This window comes from Hypomesus nipponensis, chromosome 6, assembly GCF_054491055.1.
Source record: "Hypomesus nipponensis isolate SF chromosome 6, ASM5449105v1, whole genome shotgun sequence".
Lineage (NCBI taxonomy): Eukaryota > Metazoa > Chordata > Actinopteri > Osmeriformes > Osmeridae > Hypomesus > Hypomesus nipponensis.
In genome coordinates, this window is record NC_140366.1 from 16,200,922 (window position 1) to 16,214,409 (window position 13,488).

Genomic DNA, 13,488 nt, shown 5'->3' on the forward strand with positions numbered 1-13,488 from the left:
CTCATTTAATTTCAACTGGCGTTTCAAATTCACTCTTCTCTTTTTTATACCTTGGTCAGACATGGGAGAGATTTAGAGAGAAATTAGTTACAAATGAGCAAATGTTTAACGTTTCAGTGTGGAATACTTCAGCGCAGACGTGAGGACACTCGGGTATAAACATACGTTTATTTATTTTTTTATTTTTTTTACATAATTTAGCTGTTATATACTACTACACATATAGCTTATACAATGCCATTTGTCTAATTCTGGCTTCTTTCTTAAGCTAAGAAGTTTACTCAACAATCGCGAAGACTTTACTCATCCCCCTGAAAGCACATGACCATAGTTTTGTTGAATTCCTACTATTTCTGTAAAGTAGCCTTGCAAAAACACTGATCAATCGCAACACAGTACACCGCAGGATAGCCCAAGTACTTTTAACAAAAGTTACTCCTAAGTTCTGGAATCAACGGTTGAACGCATGCACTGTGGGTAAGATCCGGGGTTTGGACAGGATGAACGCCAATTTCCAAGATGGCGGCGGAGGGAGGAGGGAAGGAGATGAACGAAATTAAAACTCAATTCACCACTCGGGAAGGTGTCTATAAACTCCTCACTCACTCCGAATACAGCCGCCCAAACAGGGTGCCTTTTAACTCACAGGGCTCGAATCCAGTTAAGGTATCATTCGTTAATGTGAACGATCAGTCCGGTAACGGCGACAGAATCTGTTTCAATGTGGGCCGGGAACTGTACTTTTATATTTACAAAGGCGTGAGAAAGGTAAATAACATTGTTTTATTACAACGCATTTAAAGCTATGGAGTTAATGTCTGTCTTCAAATATGTTGCATTATGCCTGTCAATTTGGTTGTTTCATTGACGTACGCACATAGCCAGTCAAGCTAGGCCATATATCTGGCCAGCTAGCTAACGTTAGCTACCTAGCTAATTTAGCTAGCATCGCCACAGTTTGTTTTGCCCGTACCTTGTCCGGGATGTGCTATGTGTAGTTCGGTAGCTAACTAGTTGTAACGAAGTTAACGTCCGCATTTTAGTGCTGGCGAACTTTTCATCTTGCCGGTGCAGCATGTGTGACATTACATTCTTTCGAGGCTGAATTGCACTCGAAATGTTCACGCTTAACCTTGGAGTGAAGGAATGGCTCGTCATGAGATGAGTGCGACACGATGTTGACATCCAGTGTGACACGTCCCGTCATTGACGATTGGCACTGTAAAGTAGAAACTATATTGACAGATTCATTGCAGTACTGACCTGTTCAGTTAGCTAGGTGTTACAATAATGTATTGTGTGCTAACATTACACAGAATGGTTGTTAGAGAGGCATCGATGTTAGTCTGAGGGGAGACAGTGTTTGTGTGTCTGTCATTTAATGACGGTGTGTTTGTGTGGAACATTGCTGGGCAGTTCTGTTTTTGTTGATGTCATGCTCAAGTGAGGCTTGCGGGTTGCGGTGGTTGTGACCTCCTGTTTGTACATGGGGGTGTTGGCATTTTAGCAAGAAGCGGTTGTTGACAGAGGTGGTTGTGGTGATGATCATCACACACAGTTGTGGTTTTCTTCCATAGTAGCCTAACGGACCTTACATTCAACCCCTCATATTGAATATGTCTTTAGAACTGCTTGTGAAGTAATAGTCCAACAAAGGTTGACATATTGTGTCTATTTATATCTAATCATCCCATTGACTAGGTGGTGCCTTGCTATATCCCATTGCAACCCCAGTTGAATGGTTGCTGGTGCATCATTGGCCATATTGATAATCTCAATCTTATCCAATTTGCAAGTGAATCATTTATTATATTGATAACATCAATCCTATAAACTCTGAACTAGCGATTAGCAAGTTAATTGTAGGTGATGTTTCTGGAGTTCACATAATAGCAACTTAACATTTTCACCAGTTTGGCCTTAGTTCAACTTGATCTAGTTAACTTTGCATAGCCCAGCCACCTGTTGGTAGACACAGGCACTGCAGGGTAACCTACATTCCCTTCTGGGCCTCAGTCTCTAGGGTAATGATTGCCAGTGTTTCAAACATCATTACCCCCAGATAGGTGCAGTGTCTTCGGTCCAGTGTAGATGATAACAAGTATTACCAGTCGCTACTTGTTTGATGAAGTCAATCGATTGGATCTGCTGTAGCCTGGGACTGGAGGTTTATTTTTGATTGTGTTTGTGCTGTTGGTGCATTTTCTGTGTCAACATCTTCTACAAGACAATCGCCGAAGACAAGTCAGATTGTTGTTGGGCTGTTCAAAGTCATCGGGCTTGGATATGTCGGATTTAGTTACAACAGATCTTTTTATGATAATGAACTAAAGAGGTATGTGGTATGTAATAACGTGTCCTCGAACCTTCCAGGCAGCAGATCTCAGCAAGCCTATAGACAAGAGGATATACAAAGGAACGCAGCCTACTTGTCATGACTTCAACCCCCTCACTGCCACGGCAGAGAGCGTCTCCCTGCTGGTGGGCTTCTCTGCCGGACAGGTGCAGCTCATCGACCCCATCAAGAAGGAGACCAGCAAGCTGTTCAATGAGGAGGTGGGTACCCCACTCCCTTATGGATCAGAGTTTGTGTCTTTTAATGACCCTCTTGAAAGCAGATTGCATGTCCACCACAGCCTCTCTTCTCTGCTTGTCCCACACATGAATGTCAGTACATGAATGGAAAAATACAAGAAAAAAATACAGGTAGTCAATGAATGTCTACTTTCTGCGAGGCATAGACAGATCATTTTCATGTAGGATTGTCAATGATCGAGTGTCAAATTCCAAGAGTGCCATACTTTTCGGAAAAGCAGGTGTTCTCACACGCCCTCACAAGCTTCTTTGTCTCTCCTCCCCCAGAGACTAATAGACAAGTCTCGGGTGACGTGCGTGCGGTGGGTCCCTGGTTCTGAGAGCCTGTTCCTGGTGGCCCACTCCAGCGGCAGTTTGTACCTGTACAACGTGGAGCACACCTGTGGCACCACGGCGCCCCACTACCAGCTCCTAAAGCAGGGCGACAGCTACGCCGTGCACACCTGCAAGAGCAAGTCCGCCCGCAATCCCTTACTCCGCTGGACGGTGGGCGAGGGGGCGCTCAACGAGTTTGCCTTCTCCCCGGACGGTAAGTTCCTGGCCTGCGCCAGCCAGGACGGCTTCTTGCGGGTGTTTGGCTTCGATGCCGCGGAGCTCCACGGAACCATGAAGAGCTATTTTGGCGGGCTGCTGTGTGTGTGCTGGAGCCCGGACGGACGGTACATCGTAGCGGGCGGGGAGGACGACCTGGTGACCGTGTGGTCGTTCTCAGACTGCAGGGTGATCGCGAGGGGTCACGGTCACAAGTCGTGGGTGAGCGTGGTGGCGTTCGATCACTGCACGACCAGCGTGGAGGACAGCGACCCGCCGGCTGAGTTCAGCGGCAGCGACGAGGAATTCCACGAGCAGATCCATTTCGGAGCGGGTAGAGACCGGGCCAACAGCGGCCAGTCAGGCCTCTCCAAAAGGAACTCCACAGATGGGAGGCCGGTCAGCGTGACCTACCGGTTTGGCTCGGTGGGGCAGGACACACAGCTGTGCCTGTGGGACCTGACAGAGGACATTCTCTTCCCCCATCTCCCCCTGTCCCGTACCCGAACTCACACTAACGTCATGAGTGCCACCACCCCCCCTCCTGCCACTGGGGTGACTGTTGCTACCACCACTACTACGACCACCACCACCACCAACTCCACCATCTCAAATCCCTCCGGCACAAACGGCAACAACAGTGTAAGCAGTAGTAGTAACAGTGGCAACCCCGCTAACTCCCTCCCTGCCCCCCTGCCTCGCTCCAACAGCCTGCCACACTCCTCCAACCCAGCAGGGGGCAGCACCCCCAACAGCCACACCGGGAGCAGCGGCAGCAGTACGAAGGGCGGCAGCATCATCGACAGCGCCTTCATCGCCACGGGCGTCAGCAAGTTTGCCACGCTGTCGCTGCACGACACGCGCAAGGAGCGCCACGAGAAGGACCACAAACGCAACCACAGCATGGGCCACATCAGCAGCAAAAGCAGCGACAAGCTCAACCAGCTGAGCTCGGCGCGGACGGCCAAGGCAGACGCCGCTAAGACTCTGGGCACCCTGCTGTGCCCGCGCATGGAGGATGTTCCTCTGCTGGAGCCCCTGGTGTGTAAGAAGATCGCTCACGAGAGACTCACTGTGTTAATCTTCCTGGAGGACTGTCTGGTCACAGCCTGTCAGGAGGGCTTCATTTGCACATGGGCCAGGCCGGGGAAAGTGGTGAGTTGTTGATCCCTCCCCCCTCCCCCCTGGTTACTGGGATGTGATTAATTCGCTGGCCTAGAGATGGTACAAAACTGTATCTAAATGTAATAACTTGTATAATAGTAACATTGATTAATAGTACCCTGTATAATAGTTACATACATGTTGGTTTGTTAGGATCGAAGACACCTCATTTATAAACAGATGTGCCAACTACCCTAACTTACCAATAGGACTAACTCCATGATACTTTCACAATTGTCATGTGTTCATTATGTGTTCCTCTCAGTCTAACCCAACACTCACACACTCCCTCTCTCTCTCTCCCTCCCTCCCTCTCTCTCGGACACAGGGTTTACTATCATCCCAGAACCCAGCCAACTCCCCCAGTGGGACAGTAGTATAGCCCTGGCTCCTGCTGCTGCTGCTGCTTAACCAAGCTCCATTGCACAGAGACGGGATCACCCAGACCCAGGCCCTGCAGCGCTGCTCTTCACTCTCACATCATCATCATCACCTCCATCGTCATCATCACCATCATCAGTGTGATCCCCACCTACCATGCTCTGATTGGGTTCCTTTTCATGTCCAGATAGCTGTGAGTGTGTATGGTAGTACCAACACGCTGTCTGACAAGTGGGGAAAGGATGTGAGAGATGCAAGCTTGAACAGGTCTTGGGAGACTTTTACTGTTTTGTTTGATCAGGGATCTGAGCAGGCTGCTTTCAGTGTGCTTCGACCTTGGTTTTAATCAGCTTGTGTCCCGCTTAGTCTGAAAACAACCTGTGGCTTCCTTTCCACGTGTGGACTGACCTGAAGGAGATTGGACAGGGGTAAGCGCAGTGTGGGGAAGGCTTTATCCAGGCCGACAACAGGGTCCTATGTGGGAACTTCTGCCATATTTTATACACATCTCTTGTACCTGGCTTCTTCCAAACAAACCGCACAGGACGTAAGGACAGGCAGGTTGTCGTCAGACTAGGCTCTGGTCTCTCCTCTGGTCTCTCCTCTGGTCTCTCCTCTGGTCGTACCTTGGGTCTTTCCTCTGGTCTTTCCTCTAGTTGTACCTCTGGTCTCTCCTCTGGTCTCACCTTCTGGTCTCACCTTCCTGATACAGCTCGATCTCAAGCTCACAGATAAGGGAGACTGGAGTCTTTGCTTCCTTTACCAAGACAAAAAAAAGGCTTTTGAAAATCTCAATCAGAATATCATAGCTTGAGTATTTTGCACTGATTTTTCTTGTTCTGTCATTTTCTGTTTCTTTTTAATTTTTTTAAATTCATTTAAGTCTGACGGGACATAACGTTTTCTTTTTCTTTGGAAGAAGGCCTTGGATGCACTTGGGATTATGGGATTATGACGTCACCCCCCTCTGTCTGAACTCTGGATGCTGCAATCATAGTTTTTTTTAAAGAAAGAAAAATAAGATAAAATTGTTTGCACTTAATAGTTTATTAGAAGAGAATGGCTTTACAATTTTGGAGTGTGCAAGGACTCCCTGACAAGGTTGGAATATAAATAGAATAAAAACCTTTGTATCTATTGAACATTTATTTTAATATTGTTTCAGATTAAAATGGGCTCTGTATTATATATGTAAATATTGTACTTCAATGATTTATGGGTGAAATGATCATTATTTCTAGTTGGAAGTTCCTCATTTCAGAAAATAGTGACATTTCTAATGCAGAAAAATATATACATAATAATATTAAAATGAATCTTGAATATGCAGGTTAATGTTTCTTTTCTGTTGTACATAAAGAAAATTCAGGTGTATTTTTCTTAATGAAACATTTGGTATAGGAGAAGTCTATGAAATCCTCTTAACTAATAGGTAGTGCTGAGCGCTAGCTAGCCTGTGGCTGCAGGGTCCTCCAGGTAGGCAGGAAGGCCGAAGTGCAGCAGTCTAACTCAGCCATCACTCAGAGCTCAGGTAAACCACAGAAGACTAAGACTGACATAGTCCCTTCACCCATTAGCACCAGTGCATTGACATGTGTGAATAACTCACTCACCTACATAACCAACCAGACTGGTCCGGTGTTGCGTCATGGGAGTGGGGGTCATGGGTGCTATGAGGAACGATGATGGGGACTGATGTCGTCATTGTGTGAACTGACTGACACTGTGTTGATAACGTCAGTACTTGATGGTAAGGGTGCTTGGATCCAGCAAGTACTCGGAGCACCCACAGAGGGGTGTGAGGATTCTTAACAGTGGGAGCTTTTTTCCTCCATGTTATATCTATTAAACAGCTTTGACAGACCACCTGTCTCTGACCTCTTTCTTGCACATAGGGAACAAGTAACATTAGGGCCATTTTTTCTTCTTTTTTTTTCACAAAGCTTGGGTTATGAGGATTATGCACAGAATTGTCCTCAAGCATGCTGTGAAATTATTCACTCTGTGTAAAGTTGAATCTAGTTTTAATAACTTGGCATGTGGTATGAGAGAAGCTAAGATTAACATATTATGCGTGAGGGCTTCGTGACTCCTTCCTGTTGGTGTTACCCAGAGGGGGAAATATGGTTCTCTCCTTTGCCTGCAGTGGAACCTCTTCTCTGGGCTGTGGGAAACCCAGAACAGGCATGAGGGGAGTTCAGTAGGACATCACCACTCAGTTCAGATTGACAGGTCACTGATACATACAGCAGTATGGACATGAATAATCTGACTATCCATGCTAAAACCCTAGGTTACTCAATATTATATAATACACAATATTTATACAACTTACATAATTCGAAGAAGTTCTCAATCTCCCTTTCTATGTATTTGAAAGTTTCAAAATCCTTACCTTCTGGCAAGTGGAGCGATTGGTCCTGTTGGTAATGGGTGGAAGACGTTCTTGGTTGCACCTGGCTGGACAGAAGGGCAGGGAGTCAGGGCAGGCCCTGGGGGAAGGCTGGATGGCTTGGTTCAGCCTGGGCAGCTTCACTACCTGACAGGCCTAGAAAGGAGACACGATCAAACAGGCTGTGAGAGGTGGAGTTGATTACTCTTGCATTTGGAATGTTGGGCGGCCATATTGGCTTGGCACTCTAGTTGATCGGTGTCCCAAAATTCTGTGTCTGTGTGTGTAAGGACCTGTCGCATCCCATGTTTCTGGTTGGCTCCAGTGCTGGGAGAGTGGGTGCTTCTCTGTCCTCTCTCTAGATCCATGCTGGTTTGTCGGGTCAGGCTAGTGGCTCTCCTCTCCTCCAGCCTGCCAGAAAAATCAACATGCCCACACATGCACACAACACGGTTTTGTCTGCAAACAGTTGGGACTGTCACCAATACAATCATCGTGTTCATTCAGGCTAGACTGGCAGAGTGGGTTGTTGTCCCAGAGACTAACCGCTGTTCTCTGAACCAGAGGTGCTGCAGTGCAGCTCTGGAGCTGATGCGCTCCTCTGGGTCGTACTGCAACATGAGGCCCAGCAAGGACATGCTCGTCTCGGAGCACTGAGGGATCAGAGCAGACAGACCTCTGCCTTTCCTCTTCGTAAAGTTGAAGGCCACCTTACGATATCTGACGGGAATGAGTCTACTTTCAAACAGTGGTTTCAAATGAATGGATGTAGGGTAGAAAGTAGCATTAGACTTGTCTATTGACAGCAATCGGCTTGATTTAGAGAAGGACAGGTGTCATTTTTCTTTTACTATTACTGGTTTTGGAAGAGGGACTGGCTTATCAACTGTGGATGTCAAGTGGTAGAAGCCCTTTACTCACGGCTTGAACTTCCTAAGAACAGTGGGTTTGGGTGTTCCCAGGACATCATGGATCTTTGACACCTGGTCAAGATCACTGGATCCAGGGAAGAGCGGTCTAAACCTGGAGCGAACAGGAAGTCATGTCAAGGGGTGAAAACTTGGAGAGAAAAAAATGAAACCACAAATAACAGCATATTCTAACGAGACATTTTTGTTTCACCATAATGTTTCAATAGTTCACATGTTTCATAGGTTGACTGTTTGTTCTCATGCCCAGTGTAATGTATGCCTACGTGAGGATCTCATAAAAGACGCAGCCAGCGCTCCACAAGTCCATCTTGTGTGAGTAGTGTCCGTCAGTAAGCAGACACTCGGGTGCGCGGTACCACCGGGTGGAGATGTACTCGGTGTAGGGAGGTCCTGCGTACAGACTATTACAGGAGCCAAAGTCTCCCAGCTTCAGAGTGTTGTGCTGTTGGGGTATTTGGTTCTAAAACTGCGTCTGTATTAAATGTTGTTGAGATGTGAAGTGTTTTGGAGTTGACTGGCTGTCTCACCTTGATCAGAATGTTTTCAGGTTTGACATCCCTGTGAAAGATCCCGTTGCTGACAAAGTGAAGACAGGTTGTGTTTTGTCCACCATGGCTGTTTTCTCATCTTTCTAAGTGTTATAAACAATAATTTACTAGGACTACGAGACTGTGCTTGCAGAATAACTCCAGAGCATACCTGTGCAGGTGGTGGAGAGACTTGCAAAGCTGGTACATGTAGTTCTGGATCTTGCTCTCTGGCATGGGATACTGGCGGGCTTAAAATAAAACACTTTTTAGCACGTCAGATAGTTCAGATTCCTTTCTGGTCAACGTCATGCTGTGAACAGAATGGTGAACTGTCCAACATTAGGTAGCCTGTATTGTTTGTGTTTTGCATAACTTGTACTGTTCCTCAGTTACAATGACATAGGTGGATAGGTGACTGGGATAATGGAAGGAGAAGACATGGATGGATGGATAAATGGATGGATGGATGGGCGGATGGACAGACAGACAGACAGACAGACACATTGATTGATAGAACAGAACTTTTGGATGGACATGTTGCCTCATATCACTGACCTTTGATCAACTCAAATATATTCATCTCCATCAGTTCAAATACCAGGCACACTGATCCAGTTTCCAGATCACTAAACAGCCGACAAGACCAAAGAAAATGAGTCATTTTGATTTTGCATCTGTTTTTTCCAATTGATCTATTGGCAGGATGTCCTGGATATAGTTGGAGCAACAAGTGAATTAATTGGCTTGAATGTTTCAAAAGACCTACTGATCAAACAAACAGCAAAATAAGATACTGCTGGGAAGCAGGTAATGTCACCACTTCAACACATCTTACACCAAATAGCCAAGTTGCCTGAATAAACCACCACACATTAACTTTATAGTACGGTTGCTGAATCCTCACAAAAGGATATCATGGAGCTGCAGGAGGTTGGGGTGTGAGTCCAGCATCCTCAAAGCTTGGACCTCTCTCAGGTTGTAAACATGGTTCCAACTGAAAAACCACACAGAAGATTTACAGGAAAGAATATCTAAATCTGTGCCATGATATTACTTTTTGTGTTCAACTGGTGTCAGTGTAAGTTTAAAAGAGAAATGTATAGTATCAATTTACAAGTGTTGTGAGTTACCTTCTTAGAGTGTGTTTCAATGTCTTACAGGCATAGTATTTTCCATCCTCCAGACTTTTGGCCTTAACCACAACAGCAAATGTCCCCTCTCCAATCTTCTTGATTGTTCTATATTCTGTGACAGAACAAAAAAACATGACATACTGAAGGCTTGGGTAGTGCCAGGATGAATTCGGAAATATATGCAATCCAATAATGGCCCATAGTCCTTATGACATGTCTAAATCAACCCTAAAACACTAATGACTGAAGTTAAAATAATATAAATGTGCACAAATGTTCGTACTATTCATTCTTCAGTTTGATTCTTTAGCTCTGAATGACATATTGCATTTCAGGTGGCCACAAGTAAAATGTAGACTGATGTGTAATACAGACACAGACATCACAACATATCGAAATGACAAGGGGAATTATGACATCATTCTGAGGGTCATAAGAGACCTCTGCCAAGTAACGCCTGAAAGAAAGCTGCAATTTACGGGTAATTTCAGTAGGAGGCGGTATAAAAATTAGTACAATTGAACAAAGCACGCATTCAAAGTAAACATCTTAACAACGATACACATGTTCAAAAGTTTCGTATCGAAGTGTTGCCTGGACACCGGTTCAACATTTCATTTGGAAGACGCACATATACAGATAGTGGTTGTATCCCACAAACCCCGGGCTCATTCGATCCGACAACCTCAGCCTCCCGGTAACTTGGATTACAGGCACGCACCACCGTGCCCGGCGAGATCAGAAGCTGCAGGTGTGGGTCATGAGTTGATTTTGTGTGACGTCATCGAGAATGGGCTACATCTGCACAGCCTATTAATTTGTTTTGAGTCGAATTCTCTTGTCTGTATTCATTGCATTCGAAATAAATGAATACAAATGTGCTATGCCAACCTTTTTGGGAATATGAGGTTCTATGAAATCCCCAAAGATGAATAGCCTGTTGTTTTGGATCTAGCCTACTGTGTGACATAAGCAACCAAAGGAACTGTTGTTTTATTTATCAACACAAATGGAGAAGAATAAAAAGGATGGGTTCCGAATTATTGCCAAGGCTGAGCTGCAGCGTCTATTCACGGGCGCAATCCCACTACTGGACGGTACGGGGGCTTTGACCTGCTCCGTTTCCGACCTGGGCCGGTACACCTCTCCTTAGACGACCTGGTAGTCCCGGGCTCCCCCAGGAGCACCATATCGATACCGAACTTAGTCTGGACACCCGTTCGACATAGCAGACTGCAACCCACAAACCCCGGGCTCATTCGATCCGACAACCTCAGCCTCCCGGTAACTTGGATTACAGGCACGCGCCACCGTGCCCGGCGAGATCTGAAGCTGCAGGTGTGGGTCATGAGTTGATTTCGTGTGACGTCATCGAGAATGGGCTACATCTGCACAGCCTATTAATTTGTTTTGAGTCGAATTCTCTTGTCTGTATTCATTGCATTCGAAATAAATGAATACAAATGTGCTATGCCAACCTTTTTGGGAATATGAGGTTCTATGAAATCCCCAAAGATGAATAGCCTGTTGTTTTGGATCTAGCCTACTGTGTGACATAAGCAACCAAAGGAACTGTTGTTTTATTTATCAACACAAATGGAGAAGAATAAAAAGGTTGGGTTCCGAATTATTGCCAAGGCTGAGCTGCAGCGTCTATTCACGGGCGCAATCCCACTACTGTACGGTACGGGGGCTTTGACCTGCTCCGTTTCCGACCTGGGCCGGTACACCTCTCCTTAGACGACCTGGTAGTCCCGGGCTCCCCCAGGAGCACCATATCGATACCGAACTTAGTCTGGACACCCGTTCGACACAGCAGACTGCAACCCACAAACCCCGGGCTCATTCGATCCGACAACCTCAGCCTCCCGGTAACTTGGATTACAGGCACGCGCCACCGTGCCCGGCGAGATCTGAAGCTGCAGGTGTGGGTCATGAGTTGATTTCGTGTGACGTCATCGAGAATGGGCTACATCTGCACAGCCTATTAATTTGTTTTGAGTCGAATTCTCTTGTCTGTAGGCCTATTCATTGCATTCGAAATAAATGAATACAAATGTGCTATGCCAACCTTTTTGGGAATATGAGGTTCTATGAAACCCCCAAAGACGAATAGCCTGTTGTTTTGGATCTAGCCTACTGTGTGACATAAGCAACCAAAGGAACTGTTGTTTTATTTATCAACACAAATGGAAAGAATAAAAAGGCTGGGTTCCGAATTATTGCCAAGGCTGAGCTGCAGCGTCTATTCACGGGCGCAATCCCACTACTGGACGGTACGGGGGCTTTGACCTGCTCCGTTTCCGACCTGGGCCGGTACACCTCTCCTTAGACGACCTGGTAGTCCCGGGCTCCCCCAGGAGCACCATATCGATACCGAACTTAGTCTGGACACCCGTTCGACATAGCAGACTGCAACCCACAAACCCCGGGCTCATTCGATCCGACAACCTCAGCCTCCCGGTAACTTGGATTACAGGCACGCGCCACCGTGCCCGGCGAGATCTGAAGCTGCAGGTGTGGGTCATGAGTTGATTTCGTGTGACGTCATCGAGAATGGGCTACATCTGCACAGCCTATTAATTTGTTTTGAGTCGAATTCTCTTGTCTGTATTCATTGCATTCGAAATAAATGAATACAAATGTGCTATGCCAACCTTTTTGGGAATATGAGGTTCTATGAAATCCCCAAAGATGAATAGCCTGTTGTTTTGGATCTAGCCTACTGTGTGACATAAGCAACCAAAGGAACTGTTGTTTTATTTATCAACACAAATGGAGAAGAATAAAAAGGTTGGGTTCCGAATTATTGCCAAGGCTGAGCTGCAGCGTCTATTCACGGGCGCAATCCCACTACTGTACGGTACGGGGGCTTTGACCTGCTCCGTTTCCGACCTGGGCCGGTACACCTCTCCTTAGACGACCTGGTAGTCCCGGGCTCCCCCAGGAGCACCATATCGATACCGAACTTAGTCTGGACACCCGTTCGACACAGCAGACTGCAACCCACAAACCCCGGGCTCATTCGATCCGACAACCTCAGCCTCCCGGTAACTTGGATTACAGGCACGCGCCACCGTGCCCGGCGAGATCTGAAGCTGCAGGTGTGGGTCATGAGTTGATTTCGTGTGACGTCATCGAGAATGGGCTACATCTGCACAGCCTATTAATTTGTTTTGAGTCGAATTCTCTTGTCTGTATTCATTGCATTCGAAATAAATGAATACAAATGTGCTATGCCAACCTTTTTGGGAATATGAGGTTCTATGAAATCCCCAAAGATGAATAGCCTGTTGTTTTGGATCTAGCCTACTGTGTGACATAAGCAACCAAAGGAACTGTTGTTTTATTTATCAACACAAATGGAGAAGAATAAAAAGGTTGGGTTCCGAATTATTGCCAAGGCTGAGCTGCAGCGTCTATTCACGGGCGCAATCCCACTACTGTACGGTACGGGGGCTTTGACCTGCTCCGTTTCCGACCTGGGCCGGTACACCTCTCCTTAGACGACCTGGTAGTCCCGGGCTCCCCCAGGAGCACCATATCGATACCGAACTTAGTCTGGACACCCGTTCGACACAGCAGACTGCAACCCACAAACCCCGGGCTCATTCGATCCGACAACCTCAGCCTCCCGGTAACTTGGATTACAGGCACGCGCCACCGTGCCCGGCGAGATCTGAAGCTGCAGGTGTGGGTCATGAGTTGATTTCGTGTGACGTCATCGAGAATGGGCTACATCTGCACAGCCTATTAATTTGTTTTGAGTCGAATTCTCTTGTCTGTAGGCCTATTCATTGCATTCGAAATAAATGAATACAAATGTGCTA

At 46.5% G+C, this 13,488-nt stretch overlaps 2 protein-coding genes and 5 non-coding genes across 8 annotated transcripts; 1 reads left to right on the forward strand and 6 right to left on the reverse strand.

Annotated features, from left to right (window-relative positions):
• The first annotated feature begins 483 nt into the window (after positions 1 to 483).
• On the forward strand, positions 484 to 6,535 carry wdr20b (WD repeat domain 20b). Its single transcript, XM_084700484.1, has 4 exons — positions 484 to 768; positions 2,374 to 2,556; positions 2,863 to 4,281; positions 4,619 to 6,535. The coding sequence occupies exons 1-4, from the start codon at positions 520 to 522 to the stop codon at positions 4,670 to 4,672; spliced, it is 1,905 nt and encodes a 634-aa protein (XP_084556610.1). The 5' UTR covers positions 484 to 519; the 3' UTR covers positions 4,673 to 6,535.
• Positions 6,536 to 6,699: 164 nt separating this feature from the next.
• Positions 6,700 to 10,384, reverse strand: LOC146287308 (MAPK/MAK/MRK overlapping kinase-like). Of its 2 annotated transcripts, none has more exons than XM_084700390.1 (12): positions 10,290 to 10,384; positions 9,656 to 9,770; positions 9,430 to 9,519; positions 9,081 to 9,151; positions 8,695 to 8,773; positions 8,523 to 8,571; positions 8,259 to 8,437; positions 7,985 to 8,086; positions 7,610 to 7,783; positions 7,357 to 7,474; positions 7,067 to 7,219; positions 6,700 to 6,835 (listed from the first exon to the last, which is right to left on the reverse strand). In XM_084700390.1, the coding sequence occupies exons 3-12, from the start codon at positions 9,474 to 9,476 to the stop codon at positions 6,740 to 6,742; spliced, it is 1,068 nt and encodes a 355-aa protein (XP_084556516.1). In that variant the 5' UTR covers positions 9,477 to 9,519; positions 9,656 to 9,770; positions 10,290 to 10,384; the 3' UTR covers positions 6,700 to 6,739. The 2 variants fall into 2 exon arrangements, with proteins under 2 accessions (XP_084556516.1, XP_084556515.1); XM_084700389.1 differs by lacking the exon at positions 10,290 to 10,384 and adding an exon at positions 9,942 to 10,074.
• A 296-nt stretch (positions 10,385 to 10,680) lies between these two features.
• On the reverse strand, positions 10,681 to 10,979 carry LOC146287309 (signal recognition particle RNA). Its single transcript, XR_014762331.1, has one exon.
• Positions 10,980 to 11,267: 288 nt separating this feature from the next.
• Positions 11,268 to 11,566, reverse strand: LOC146287310 (signal recognition particle RNA). The gene has a single exon (XR_014762302.1).
• Positions 11,567 to 11,859: 293 nt separating this feature from the next.
• Positions 11,860 to 12,158, reverse strand: LOC146287311 (signal recognition particle RNA). Its single transcript, XR_014762323.1, has one exon.
• Positions 12,159 to 12,446: 288 nt separating this feature from the next.
• Positions 12,447 to 12,745, reverse strand: LOC146287312 (signal recognition particle RNA). Its single transcript, XR_014762303.1, has one exon.
• Positions 12,746 to 13,033: 288 nt separating this feature from the next.
• Positions 13,034 to 13,332, reverse strand: LOC146287313 (signal recognition particle RNA). Its single transcript, XR_014762304.1, has one exon.
• Between the last annotated feature and the right edge of the window lie 156 nt (positions 13,333 to 13,488).

Coding starts and splice junctions, on each gene's coding strand:
- wdr20b (XM_084700484.1), top strand. CDS start 520: ATGGCGGCGGAGGGAGGAGGGAAGGAGATGAACGAAATTAAAACTCAA. Junction 769..2,373: donor TTTACAAAGGCGTGAGAAAG/GTAAATAACATT, acceptor CGAACCTTCCAG/GCAGCAGATCTCAGCAAGCC. Junction 2,557..2,862: donor GCAAGCTGTTCAATGAGGAG/GTGGGTACCCCA, acceptor CTCCTCCCCCAG/AGACTAATAGACAAGTCTCG.
- LOC146287308 (XM_084700389.1), bottom strand. Junction 8,438..8,522: donor CTGAAAACATTCTGATCAAG/GTGAGACAGCCA, acceptor ATACCCCAACAG/CACAACACTCTGAAGCTGGG. Junction 7,475..7,609: donor CTCTGGTTCAGAGAACAGCG/GTTAGTCTCTGG, acceptor TTTTTCTGGCAG/GCTGGAGGAGAGGAGAGCCA.